Here is a 14,575-nt window from a genome sequence, read left to right as displayed (position 1 = left end):
TGTAAACTATGTGGTAAGATTTCGGTATCGATCATATAATGGTAAGGTATGACTATATAGTGTTCGGGTGTCATCCTAACAATGTCGATCATATGGTACTAAAGTATTGATCATATGATGCTAAGGTGCCGATCGCTTAATGTTTTGATATGTTCTCTAAATTATATCTATACTAAAATTTGATGAATATATTATTATTATATTTGAACTTAAAAATTTTAGCTTAGTGGTATGTATTAGATATCCTATCACACATCAAAAGAGATGAATGTCCACTAACTAAAGAACTTAATAATTGTGACATTACCTCATGTATATACTTTATTAGTAAGTGGAATGATGCTGACATAACAAAAGCAAGCAAAGGTTTCATTGTGATGTGGCAATCAATTAAAAAAAATCATGAGATTCTAAAATCTATCTTTTTCAAGAATTATTCTAAATTAAATTGATAGTATTAAGACACTCTCTTGTTTTATGTAAATTAACAAAATTTAAAATACTATTTATTATATTATGTGGTCATACGTAAGATATATTATAGATCTAATTAAAATTTGATAATTATTATCTATCAATATAAAGAAAATCTAATTATAATAAGATTTATTAGGAGATAATCTTAATGGAGACTCTCTTAATTATTATAATAAATATTTTGCTGTCATATAACATGACATCTTAAGAATGAATTAACTAATTATTGATATTACAGTTCAATTCTTAATCTTTTTTGGTCCCTAATGCATTACTTTGTTTAGTGAAAGATAAGAACAAAGGATAATGCATCGAAGTATCTAATTTAGACATATTTAGTAAAACGGGACTGAGTCAACAAAGACAGAAGAAGCGTGAAGGATCAATGACAGATTTTAAAGGTTGGGTTTGTTAAGAGTCGAAACAGTAATGATAGATTCAAGAGGTTGGGCTCCATATATACTTGGTTTGTTTAGTCAAACCCAAGCAGATAAAGACTTCATAATTTGGGATGAAGGAAGACATCGTTTTAAATATTGATATAAAACCGTTTGGGACAAATCAGAAAGGATGTTGCTATTGTAATATCATGGATAAATCCCAAGTCAAAAGTCAATATCATGTGCCAATCACATGTAAACTATATTGTAAGGTTTCAGTCACATGATAGGTATCGACCATATAGTGTTCAGGTGTCGTCTTAGCAATATCGATCATGTGGCACTAAAGTATTGATCATATGACGCTAAGGTGTCGATCGCTTAATGTTTTGATATTTTCTCTAAATTATATCTATATTAAAATTTGATGAATATATTATTATATTTGAACTTAAAAATTTTAGCTTAGTGGTATGTATTAGATATCATCAAAAGAGATGAATGTCCACTAACTAAGGAACTTAATAATTGTGACATTATTAAGTTCCTTAGTTAGTATATACTTTGTATATACTTTATTAGTAAGTGGAATGATGTTGACATAAGAAAAGCAAGCAAAAACAAAAGGTTTCATTGTGATGTGGCAATCAATTAAAAAAAAATCATGAGATTCTAAAATCTATCTTTTTCAAGAATTATTCTAAATTAAATTGATAGTATTAAGACACTCTCTTGATTTATGTAAATTAATAAAATTTAAAATACTATTTATTATATTATGTGGTCATACGTAAGATATATTATAGATCTAATTAAAATTTAATAATTATTATCTATCAATATAAAGAAAATCTAATTATAATAGGATTCATTAGAAGATAATTTTAACAGAGGTTCTTTTAATTATTATCCTAATTGTTTTTGCTGTAAAGACATAACATCTTAAGAATGAATTAACTAGTTATTGAGATTACAGATCAATTCTTAATCTTTTTTGGTCCCTAATGCATCACTCAGTTTAGGGAAAGATAAGAACAAAGGATAATGCAAGTCTAATTTTTATTTGTATCGTTGTAACTTTTGGACCGAATGGTGATATGCCTATATATTATATAAGGATTTATTGAATAGTATTGAAAGGTACATATCATAAATTTAATATATTGTTATTTGATTTTGATTCTAAATGTTAAGATTTTTTTGTATAGCAAATATATAATTATAAATTTTATGCCCACTACAATTATTTCATTGAGAATATCTCTAATTAATAAATCAGTATTAAATATTAGAAATCAAGAATCTAGAAATTAGAATATTTTGGCAAAAGTATCTAGTCGATCCTTCAGTTAGTTTCCTTTTAATATAAGGGAAAATAATAATAACTAAATTTAAAATGCATAGAATCTATTTTACTCCAATAATTTGTTGTTTAAAGTGCGTCAATTCTTATAATTTTCAACATAAACTTATGATAAATGATTTTACGTGATTTTCTTGATGCATTAACGAATTAAATTTTATTTTAAGTATTTGATTTGCTTTTAGCATGTTTTACGATAAATATTTGCACTAGAAAATAATAATAAAAAAATACAGTTTAAGATTTTTGTAAAAATCTAAATGAGTTATATGTGTTACTGACAAAACATTTACTGCAGATTAATGAAGAACACTTCAATATGTGTCCCTCTATACTGTAGACTATAATATTATTTAAGCAACATATACATGTAATACTACAATTTTCATAATTAATTCTTGTAGTTATGATTTTACTGCTTAGATATATTTTTTGAATAATATGTGTTAGATCAGAGTTGAAAAATACAGGTTTGCCCAAAACCTCCCAAAACTACCATTTTATGATTATTTTTAGTAAAATAATAAAATGAAACATTATTAATTATTATTCTTTGATATTTATCATATTCTTGGTACATTAAATGCAAGAAATCTTGGCTATTAGTTTATAATTGTTTTATCATTAGCCAGAGTTGTTTTTTTTGGGGGGTAAAATTTAGTTATATTTGTTTGGTAGCATCAATTGTTATAAATTTAATTTGTTTAAATCAATCCAAAGTCCAATCATTACAATCATCAAAGAGTTGAATATTGCCCTCAAGGAGAAAAATAAAACCCCAAATTGGGTTACTCTATAGCGAAAGTCTAAAACAAGTGATTTTCTATTAAATTTTCAAATAAAATATTTTATAAAAAATTATAAAAAAGATCATTATTTATAATATATGAATTAATCTTGAGGAGAAGGAAGAGTTCTTATGTTTTGTCCATTACTAAGATTCGTATAGAAAAGAGTAATTAAAAGTATTTAATTTTTTATTTATAATTTTTATTAAATTTTATTTTTAGTTTTTTTTATCATTAATAATAATTATTTTAATAATTTTAAACAATTAAAAGAAAGAGTAAAAAACTAAGTTATCAAACAACATAGAAGGAGAAGAAATTTGAGATCATAAATGGGGTAACGAGAAAGAGCAATGGCGTCAACCCGACAGAAGTCAACGACGCCCGGTCAAATATGATCAAAACGAACCGAGTTAACGTGTGTCGACATCGATCTCGCCACAACCTCCAACTCGGAGACACACATCGATATCGATCTCGATCCCCGCTTAACGTGTGCTTCACCTCCTCGTACTCAACTCACGCCATATCGACGACGTGGGAGACGAAATAAGGCTCTAATGCAAAGTTGGATTGGTATTGTCGATCGATTGCATACCATTCCATCGCAGTTTTCAGAACACGACTTTGACCGAACGATGCTTAACCAATGGGTGATTGGTTCGGAAGTGGGGCATACGAATACATTGGGGGAGCAGCTTAGCTTACTTGCACTGGTCATGGAATAGAAGTTGCGTGCGTACTAAATCGACTTGGTTTCAAGAGTTAGAATTGTCTCTTACGATGCTTAATGATTGTTGTACACGTTTTGCTAAACCACCTTCCTGTTCAAACTTCTTCACCTGATGATTTGTTCTCGAAAGAGAAAGGATAACGAAGTTTCAACGAGTTTGTGTGTTCCACAACATAATTGATAGATGTGTGAGAGCGAGTAATTCCATATAGTTTATGGGTTGTGATGCGGAGGGCATCTGTTAAAGCCATGGCCTCGGGACCGACGCGGCTTGGTTCGGGGGTCCGGATGTCGAGGATCTCGGGCGACGTCCCTCGGGGTTTCTCGGTGGCCGAGCACGATGGTTCGGGTCGGGGCGTCGGGTCGGGAGGTCGGGTCGGCGGGTCGGGTCGGGAGGAAGCTCCACCGCAGCGCCGGGAAGAGGCGACACTATCTCGCACCTGCAGATAGTGTCGCCTCTGAGTTGCCTCTGAGTGCGTTGTGCCTTTTTTCCCCTCCCCCCTAGTTCGTTTAGAACTTTGTGGTATTTATAGATGAGTTTGATGTTACCTGATGTGGCTGCTTGCAGGAGGCAAGCTGATAGCGTTTGACATGGGGTTGGCGTGGCGTGAAGAACCAACCTTGAGTTAGGTGTTAATGTCGACTTCCTCGGGCAGGGTGTGGTTCATGGCTGACGTCATGGCATGTCACATCGCCATTTTTACCCTTATCAGGTTGGAATTAGATGAGAATGTTCGTGTGTGCATAGTGAGTAGAAATGATTTGAATACAACTCCATCGTCTTGGATTAACAGACCATAGTTCGATTCGAATTGGAATCAAACTAGCTTGATGATTTGAACCGTTTGTATAGAAATCAAAACTATCAGTTTCAAAATCAAGAACAGAAGTAACTTGGCATCTTTATATCAATCAAGCATCATAGGAACAGCACAACATTGGCGAACACACACTTGAGATCACATGCAATGTCAAACCATGCTTCATAGAACGTGAAATGATAGACAACCCTATATGTATCCTCCTGTCATATGATTCGAATGACTAGTGGTCAAAGTGAGATGGTCATTAATATTTCCATCTCTAAAGTTCTGCTTCACCTCTCGTATGCAAATCAAATTAGATCTCCTACGTGAATGTTATCGACATACGTTGGTTAGAGAATGCTGTTTCGTCCTTTTTCTTCGACAGTGTGTGATACATTACTTGAACCCGTCCATCGACGGGAACACACGCCCGCTTTCATGGAACGACTTAACTCACCACGTGTGGTGATATCGGCGTGCGAATACGCTGCTATCCCTTTGTCGTTGGACAAGTCAGCTTCCGGTAAGCTAAATCCTGACTAAAGTCGGGACGTGAACCAGACCTCCTCTATTCATGGATGCATGCCTCCACAAGTCGCACGTTTTACTTGAGGACAAGTTTGGCGGCCATCCGACAATCTTTCTCTCGTGCGGCCCGCGAGAAGAATAAGCTCCTTGCATGTCACGTCTCGCTTAATTTTACTTGCATTTGTAGGTAGACATCTTCAGATAAGTCACCACCAGAATAATAAACCTTGGACGGGTTGGAAGATCATTTGATGTTTCAATATTGCTCTTAAAATTAATATCAACTTCTAACTACGTCTCAAATTAATCCATCGGCTCTACGTCACTTGTATCATCTGCATTTGGATTTTGTCAAACTATGTACTCTTTGAGAAGGAAGCGCCCATATATTTGGAATCCTTTCGTTTCATTTCTATCCCAAACAAAAATGAGATCACAATAATTATATTTGTTTTCAAATTATTTATGTTCAACAACTGGTATAAATAGTCAACTCACATCTTTCTCGTTTCTATCAGAAACAAAAGATGAGATCGCATCAATTATGTTTGCTTCAATAAAAAAAAAGAGCTTTATTTATGATGAATAACTTGTGTAAACAGCCGGCTCATATCTTTTTATACATTAAAAGGAATAATGTGCAATCACAATTACTGTTATATTCACTGAATAAACAACTACCATTCTTCAATATTACTGTGCTTGTCACCACCACCACTTCATTCTCCGTCCTCCTCCTTCCGAGATCGGTGGCTGTCGACGAAGCTCTTGATCTCCTCCATGAGCACTGTGGATTGCTTCAGATCAGGGAAGGCGTAGAAGGAGTGGCAGGCCTCCGGGTACTCCACCAGCCGCGCCGACTTGCCCCTCGCCCTCAGCCCCTTGTAGTACCTCCGCTGCCAGTCCTGCAGCGGGTCGAAGCCCCCTACCACCACCATCGCCGCCGGCAGAGCCTCCTCGAGCTCCCCCACCGCCCGCGGCCCGAACACGTTCGACGCCTCGTGGTCCCGGTCCGCTCCCTCCGGAAGGAACGCCCGCCACAGCCAGTCCGTCCTCTCCACCGACACCAGCGGTGCACCGACCAGCCTCAGCTCAGCCTCTGTGCGCTCCTCGCCACCGAAGTAGGGCTGGATCAGCACCATTCCCGCCAGTCGCAGCCTCTTCCACCCGCCGTCGGCGTCCGCTGCCCAGCGCCGGGCTACGTGGTGGACGATGTTTCCGCCGGCGGAGTCGCCCACGAGGAAGCAGCTGGATAGGTCGGCAAGATCAGCAGCGGAGGGGTCAGCGTACAAGAGACCGCCGCCGTCCAGGAAGCGAAGCACGTGAACCCCGTCCTCGTACTGCGCCGGGCACCGGTGCTCCGGCGCGAGCCGGTAGTTGACGGATACCACGACGGCGTGGACCGTGCGGCAGAACCGGCGGCACACGTCGTCGAAGAGGTAGGAGTCGGGGGACAGGAATGCGAACCCGCCTCCGTGGAAGAAGACGATGACGGGAAGCCGTTCGCCATCAGAAACGGAAGAGGGGACGAAAAGTCGGAACCACAGATCACGGGAGAGGTCAACGGGGACGTCGGCAGTGCGGACGCCACGAAAGGGTTTGGCGGAGGCGGCGACACGGGCGTCGAGGAGCGACACAAGGCGGCGGTTGACGGTGCCGTCGGAGCGGCAAGCGGCGTCGTTGATGGCGGAAACGGCGGCGATGACGAATCGCTTGGTGCGCGAGAGGGGGGGAGCCACTGCGGCGGGCGACATTTCTGCCTTTTAGACGAGCTCGTCTCGGGTGAAGGCCTCCGGAGCCGCGAGAGAGCGAGTTGGAGGAGACGAGAGGATTCGAGCTCGGATATATGGACTGCGACAGAGCACGAATGAGGTGACGTCACGTGGTAGACCAATATGCGAAATCCGACGCTTATTTAGTCAAAATGGTAACAGAACTACAATAAATTCCGTCCCCAACTCTGTCACATCCTCTCTCTCTCTCACAAGTGGGGCCCCCGTGACTTATGTGAACCCTTCCGCTCTGTCCTGGACGTTTCACACGTTACCCGAGTACGAAATCGAGTAACACGCCGTGGACCAAACGTGTCATGCCAATCCGTCACGTGTGCTTGAAGTCTTGCAGTGCCGTATGGATGCAGCACAAGAGAGGAAACACGCATGACCATGTATTCCAATTCGTACAAGTATACGATACTGCATGGCAAGTAGCCACCCAAGTCGGTAAACTACTCGTGTATTGAGGCTTCGTGCATGCATGCATGAGGAAGTTGGACGTCAAAGTTCGGTTGGGGCCGACGATTCCGTATGACGCCATCATAAGATTCAGAACAGAACCCTCCTTGCCAGTTTGACCAAACGACCAGCAAATAAAAACGTGAGATCACTGCAATGCACACGAAAAACGCAACACCAATTTTATGTGAAGGAACAAAAAAGAAGTTGTGTGTTCAAACGTTTTCTCTTCAAAGGTTGTTCTTAGAAAGGCCAACTTCTTGACTTTGCCAAACCATCGCTCCACCATTCTCTCTCGTGTTTTGGTTCCATAAATCTGACCATAAATACGTGTGATTGAATATATCAAGTAGTTAATAAACGAATAACATGCATATAGATTATGCTAAGTCAATGATAAATATTTGTTATATCTTTTAGCTCCCTAGGAAACAATTCATGGGGTTAGCTCACTTTGTTAGAAGCGGCAAACATCATACCGTCAACCCCTACACAGGCAGGCAGAATGTTGGACGATTTTGAATAGATTCACACGAACAGAACAAGTTTGACGAGTACGACTCACATCAACGGACAGCTCAAAACGAGGACTTTTGTATCTTGGGAAGCTGCTACGGCCTCGGTTTGACTGATTAGAACAACATATGTCGAGCTTTCAAGAAGCTTAATTAGGACAGCATTTGAAGAGCAAAGCAAGAACAGTTGAATCGCAGATGATCCATCCACTTACACACAAGCAAACAAACTCACTCGAGAACGCGTGGTAGGCATTACATTGTAATTACAATATGAGAGGCTTCCTATGACGCTTGTTCGATGCCGATGATTGCTATCACGTCATCGCCAGCCCGGTAAGGCGCGGCCGTCGTCTTTCCGAGCCACCGCCGCCGCTCTCAGCCATCAACTTGATTGTCATTTTCCTCTTGGTGCCCGCCTTGGAAGACGACGATGGCGGCGGCAGTCCTATTTGAGCGCAGCCTCTCAGTCTCAGAACGTCATTAGTGTGGAGAGGTTTGATGATGAAATCCTCGGCTCCAATAGCTCGGCACCTAATTTGAACACAAACACATGATCATTTAGTTTTGGAGAAGAAACATATCATCTCTCCCGGCAATAGATGTTGGGGATGGAGGAGCAAGAAAAAACAGAATACTACGATACGAGTAAAAAGAATCCTTTCGACTCAAGAAAACTGATGTAGTATTAAAAGCAGGAGGAACACTTACAAGATACCAAGTGCACACATACTCTCTATCTATCTGTCTCTTTCTCTCTATCTCTTGCTAGATGAACTACGGTCCTATTTATAGGACCTAATGACAACCACCCTATAACTACTAGATCATAAGGTAGTTATTGAAACCACCTTATAACTACTAGATCATGATTGAAGTGGTTATTGAAATCATCATGTAACCACTAGATCATGATAACAATCTAGATAGATAACTATGAATCATATCTCAACACTCCCCCTTGATTCATAGTTGCATACACTAATTCACGACATAAGATAAATATGCTTTCGAAGCGGAAGTGATTTGGTGAGGATATCCGCAACTTGTTCATCCGTTCCATAATACTTCATTGTGATGGCTCCACTTGCCTGAAGTACTTTTTAAAGCTCCTACACAATCACTATCAGTGAAACCAAATAATTTGCATTTAAATTTTGTTTTGAACATCCATTTTAACCCAATCACTTTCTTTTCTTTCGGTAGATCCATTAGCTCCCAAGTTTCATTCTTCTCAGTTGACTTGATTTCCTCTTCATTGCTTTTCTCCATTCCTCTTTTTTAACTGCTTCATCAAAAGTTGTCGGATCTGAAATAAACAAAGCAAATGTTGAGTTATAAATTTCTGTCAGTGATCTGAAATTTCTTGGAGGGGTTTCATCTGAGGAATCCGAATTTAAACTGCTATTGGGTGAGGTTGATGATGAATTTGTTGGAGCAGGATCTGTCACTTGATTCTGCGGAGTGTCTAGTTCTGTTGGAATCTGCATTTGTGTTTCACCTTTATTGGTCTCCCAATTCCAACTTGCCCTTTCATCAAACATAACATTTCTGTTAATAATAACTTTGCCACTAACAGTATTATATAATCGATATACTTTAGATTATAAAGAATAACCAATTAAAATGCATTTCTTTGATTTTTCATCAAGCTTGTGATGATTTTGTGAATTCACCAAAGCATAAGCAATACAACCAAAAATTCTTAGATGTCTAACACTTGGTTTTATACCATACCAAGCCTCAAAAGGAGTTCGATTCATAACAGCCTTTTTGGTGAAATATTCAACAAATAAACTGCTGTTGCAACTGCTTCTGCCCAAAACTGATTTGGAAGATGTTTTCCTTTAAGTAAACTTCTTGCCATTTCAACGACAGTCTGATTCTTACGCTCAGCTACACCATTTTGCTCCGGTGTATATGGTGCTGTCAATTCTCTGTGAATACCATTTTCTTCACAAAAAGAACTAAACTCATTAGATAAAAATTCACCACCTCTATCTGTCTGAAGTGTCTTTATATATCTACCACTTTGTCTTTCTACAAGTGCCTTAAACTTTCAAAAATTATCAAATGTTTCAGATTTCAATTTCAAAAAATATACCCAACTCATGTGACTATAATCATCCGTAAACAATAAAAAATATTGACTTTCACCAAATGATTTTGTATTCATAGGTCCACATAAGTCAGCATGAATTAATTCAAGACAATTAGATGCTCTCCATGCTTTTCCAATAGGAAATGGTTTTCTACTTTGTTTGCCATAAATACATCCTTCACATACATCAAGTGTTTTAATCTTAGGCAATCCAAAAAACATTCCTTTTTGACTTAACAACCTTAAACCTTTAATGTTAAGGTGTCCATATCTTAAATGCCATAGACTAGACTCATTCTTTTGAGTTGTGATAAGCGCATGTCTTTCAATATTTGACACATCAAGTGGAAACATCTTGTTTTGTGTCATGCAAACATTTACTATAATCAAACTAGATTTCTTATCTCTAATAGTGCATGAACCATCATCAAATATTACTGAATATCCATCATTTACTAATTGTCCAATGCTCAACAAGTTATGTGATAAAGTAGGAACAAAGAAAACATTATCAAGGTATTTTACCTTTCCTTGATTTGTCTTCACCTCAATTGTTCCTTTCCCTTCCACTTGGATCTGCTTGTTATCTCCAAGTCTAACATTCAACTTGTGAGTCTCATCAATATCTCTAAATATTGATTTTATGCCTGACATATGATTAGAACATCCACTATCCAGAAACCAAATATCATTTGAGATGTTATGAACATATGAATGAGTCATAAACAACTTACTATTTTCTTTATTTTTCTCCACATAGCTTGCTTGCTTTTCTCTTTTCCAGCAATCTGCCTTCATGTGACCAAACTTTTTACAATAGTGACATTGAATTCCACTTTTGTAATTTTTTTGATCATAATTTGATTGCCCTTGTTCATCATAGTGTCCTCTTCCTCTTCCATTTCTTCTACCACGAAATCCTCCTCTGCCACGTCCTCTTCCTGCTGATTTTTTGTCTTCTTTTGAAGTAGAAGACTCCCCCTTAACCTGAAATGTTTTTTCTTCACTTTTTTCAAGTGACCTGTTCAACATTACTTCATGTGCTTGCAAGGAACCCATTAGTTCATCAAATGAATAAGTAGATAAATCTTTTGATTCCTCAATTGCGGCAACAATATGATCAAATTTCAGAGTTAAACTTCTCAAAACTTTTGCAACAATTATATGATCAAGAAGATGTTCACCATAAGATTTCATTTGACTAACAATTTCAGTCACTCGAGAAAGAAAATCTTACACCGATTCATTGCTTTTCATGAACAAAATTCCAAACTCACGACGGATGGTTTGAAGTTTTACCGTAATCACCCTTGATGAGCCTTGAAATTTATTTTGAAGTATTAACCAGGCTTGCTTTGAGGTTGTCGCTGCTGCAATTCTTGAGAAGATCGTCTCATGTACAGCTTGTTGAATGAAGAACAATGCCTTTGAGTCCTTCTTTCTATTCTCCCTCAGCCTGATTTTGTCATCTGGATCTGCATATCCATTCTCTATTAAGTCCCAAAGATCTTGAGACTTGAATAGAGTCTTCATCTTGATACTCCAAAATTCATAACATTTGCCCGAGAAGATGGGGATAAGGGGTTGAGACACGGAATTACCATTGAAAGCCATAATGCCCAGTTCAGATTGAAACCCGGGCTCTGATACCACAAATGTTGGGGATGGAGGAGCAAGAAAAAACAGAATACTACGATACGAGTAAAAAGAATCCTGTAGTATTAAAAGCAGGAGGAACACTTACAAGATACCAAGTGCACACAGACTCTCTATCTATCTGTCTCTTTCTCTCTATCTCTTGCTAGATGAACTACGGTCATATTTATAGGACCTAATGACAACCACCCTATAACTACTAGATCATAAGTAGTTATTGAAACCACCTTATAACTACTAGATCATGATTGAAGTGGTTATTGAAATCATCATGTAACCACTAGATCATGATAACAATCTAGATAGATAACTATGAATCATATCTCAACAATAGAACGACCACATCTCATTCAGCAATGCACAAACCATTGGTTTCTTTGACCGGGAAAAAGAAAGAAATAGAAGCAAGGCATGAAATATCGGATGGATGCCCACAAGACTAATGTTTGGTTTGTTGACAGCTTAAATGATGATGGTGCAATCAGCAGATTTCATCTTTGCAGTGAACAGCATCGAAAGATTACTGTGGAAGGAAGCTACAAGCCTGTTGATTCCCTGTGGCTCGTTTTCTGATGACATTACAATCACAGGAATGGGTTTTTGGCAGCTCTGTTCCTGAAGTGTAAGATGCAGACATGATTAACAGGAAGATGACGCAGAATGAAGATTGTTCTGCACAGCTTTCATACCTTGACAGCCTTTAGGAGGTCATAACCAGTCATCTCCGGCATGCAGTAGTCTGTGAGGATTATGTCTACCTTCTGGTCTTAGCAACAAACCATATATCCTAATTGAATTCTATCTAACGATAAATGAATTTTTTGGATTTTATATTTTGTCTACATGTGTTTAATCCTAGCAACAAACCATATATCCCATATGTTTTCATTATGTATTATGCATTTCTTTTTTAAGGGAGGGGGGATTGACGAATAACTAAGACTGATATTATTCTTGACTACTGCCCAACAGGAAAAATATGGTGTCGTCAAGCGGTAAGACAGTGGGTTTTGGTCCTCTTGTTGGGAGCTTCGAATCCTTCTATCTCATTTCTATCAGAAACAAAAGATGGGATCACAATAATTGTGTTTGTTTCAATAAAAAAAAATTATTTGTGTTCAACAAGTACTTTAAACAGTTAGCTCATATCTTTCGAATCCTTCCGTCTCATTTCTATCAGAAACAAAAGATGGGATGACAATAATTATGTTTCTTTCAATGTAAAAAAATCTTTATTTGTGTTCAACCACCGATATAAACAGTCAGCCCACATTTTTCTAATCATTTTATCTCGTTTCTATAAAAAATAAAAGATGGGATCACATCAATAATGTTTGTTTCAATAAAAAAAATTATTTATAGTCAACAACGGGTATAAATAGCCCGCTCACATCTTTCAAATCTTTCCAAGAATTGATTGATAGTAGTTATCTAGATAGTTATCATGTTCTAGTTATAGATATATTCTAAGTAGTAATCCATGATCTAGAAGTTATAGGGTAGTTCATATTGAATCTCGGATTTTGATGACGAAATCAATTGGTAAAATATTTGATCAAATCTATATATTGAGAAAAGTGTACAAGATTATCTACGATAGCAATCAAGGCATAAAGCAAAACGAATTGCCGGAGTTAAGATCGAGATTTAGTTGGGAGTTTGAGAGTTCGTCGGAAGTTTGAACGTTCATCGGAAGTTTTGCCAGAATTGACCGAGAAGTCCAGGAGCTTACTAAATAAGCTTGCCGGAACTCGTCAAGGAGATTGTCGTGAAGTCCAGAAGCTTGCCGGGAGTCCGCTAGAACATTGCCGAGAGATCATCTAAAGTTCGTTGGAAGATTGCTGGAAGCTCCCCGGAAGAAACCTAGACTAATCAGACTTGATTTACTTAGTGTATGCCTTAAGAATCGTAGTTAGCACGTAATTAGGATTAGGTTTGGGAGGTAATCCTACTAACTTAGTTAGGGGCCAATTGGGCTCGTAATTTGATTGGTTTAGGCTAGATTCAAGGCCCAACCAGGTTGCTGGACCTTGTCTAGCGATGGAACCGCCAAGGGAATGGTCTCCCAGGTGGTATAGGCGATGATACCGCCGGCAGTTATTACTTGCCAAGCGATGGTACTGCCCTGTTAGGTAGTGGTACCGCCAAAGCTCAGTATCCGAGACTCTATCAAGCGGTGGTACCATTAGACTAGGTGGTGGTATCGCTCAGTGTCAAAGTGTTAGGCGGTGGTACTATCAGTACCCCGAAAATCCGAAATGAGATATTTTTTTACTCCAATTTTGAAGTCATTGGGGCCTATAAATACCCTATCCTTTTCTGCATGAAAGAGTAACAAAGTGCAATCAAAGTGTGAAAAAACTCTAAGTGTTGGGGTGTTAAAAGTATTGTAAAAGTGAGAAGAGTCCTCCTCCTGCCTCTCTTTAACTTTGTAATCATCCAAGAAGAGGTATGAGGCTTGTAAGGGTTATCTCCTAAACCCATGAAAAGGAGAAAGCACTGTAAAGAGTTGGTTAGTCTTCGCATATTAAAGGAAGACCATTAGTGGACGTCGGTGACCTCGATTGAGGAGGAATCGAAAGTGGAGGATGTAGGTCACAACGATCGAACCACTATAAATTCCGGTGTGTTCATTCCTTATTACTTAATTTTTTTACTGCATTCAACTTTACTTCATTACAAACTGTCCAATCCCCTTTTCTCTATTCATTCAAGAAAAATGAAACAGTTTTCGTCGGAATCAAATTTTATCGTATGAAGATTTTCAAATTGATGTAATTTTTCCGCTGCACTAATTCATCTCCCCTCTTAGTGCCACACTTGATCCTAATAGTTCCTATACCTAACTCAATCATGGGTGACATGATGGAGTGAGATAGTTACCACTAGGTCCTATAAATAAGACTATAGTTCATGATGCAAGATAGAGTGTGTGCACTTGGGAATATCTTGTAAGTGTTTTATGTTTTACCTATTATTTAAATACTACATCAA

The 14,575-nt window shown here is 38.2% G+C and overlaps 1 protein-coding gene across 1 annotated transcript; it reads right to left on the bottom strand.

The window, feature by feature from the left end:
• Window positions 1-5,674: 5,674 nt before the first annotated feature.
• On the bottom strand, window positions 5,675-6,874 carry LOC135640332 (probable carboxylesterase 18). The gene has a single exon (XM_065154656.1). The coding sequence runs from the start codon at window positions 6,827-6,829 to the stop codon at window positions 5,795-5,797; it is 1,035 nt and encodes a 344-aa protein (XP_065010728.1). The 5' UTR covers window positions 6,830-6,874; the 3' UTR covers window positions 5,675-5,794.
• Between the last annotated feature and the right edge of the window lie 7,701 nt (window positions 6,875-14,575).

Source organism: Musa acuminata, chromosome BXJ3-6 (assembly GCF_036884655.1).
Source record: "Musa acuminata AAA Group cultivar baxijiao chromosome BXJ3-6, Cavendish_Baxijiao_AAA, whole genome shotgun sequence".
Classification (NCBI taxonomy): Eukaryota; Viridiplantae; Streptophyta; class Magnoliopsida; order Zingiberales; family Musaceae; genus Musa; species Musa acuminata.
Note: the sequence above shows the minus strand (reverse complement) of the source record. Positions and strands in the feature narration are given on the sequence as shown.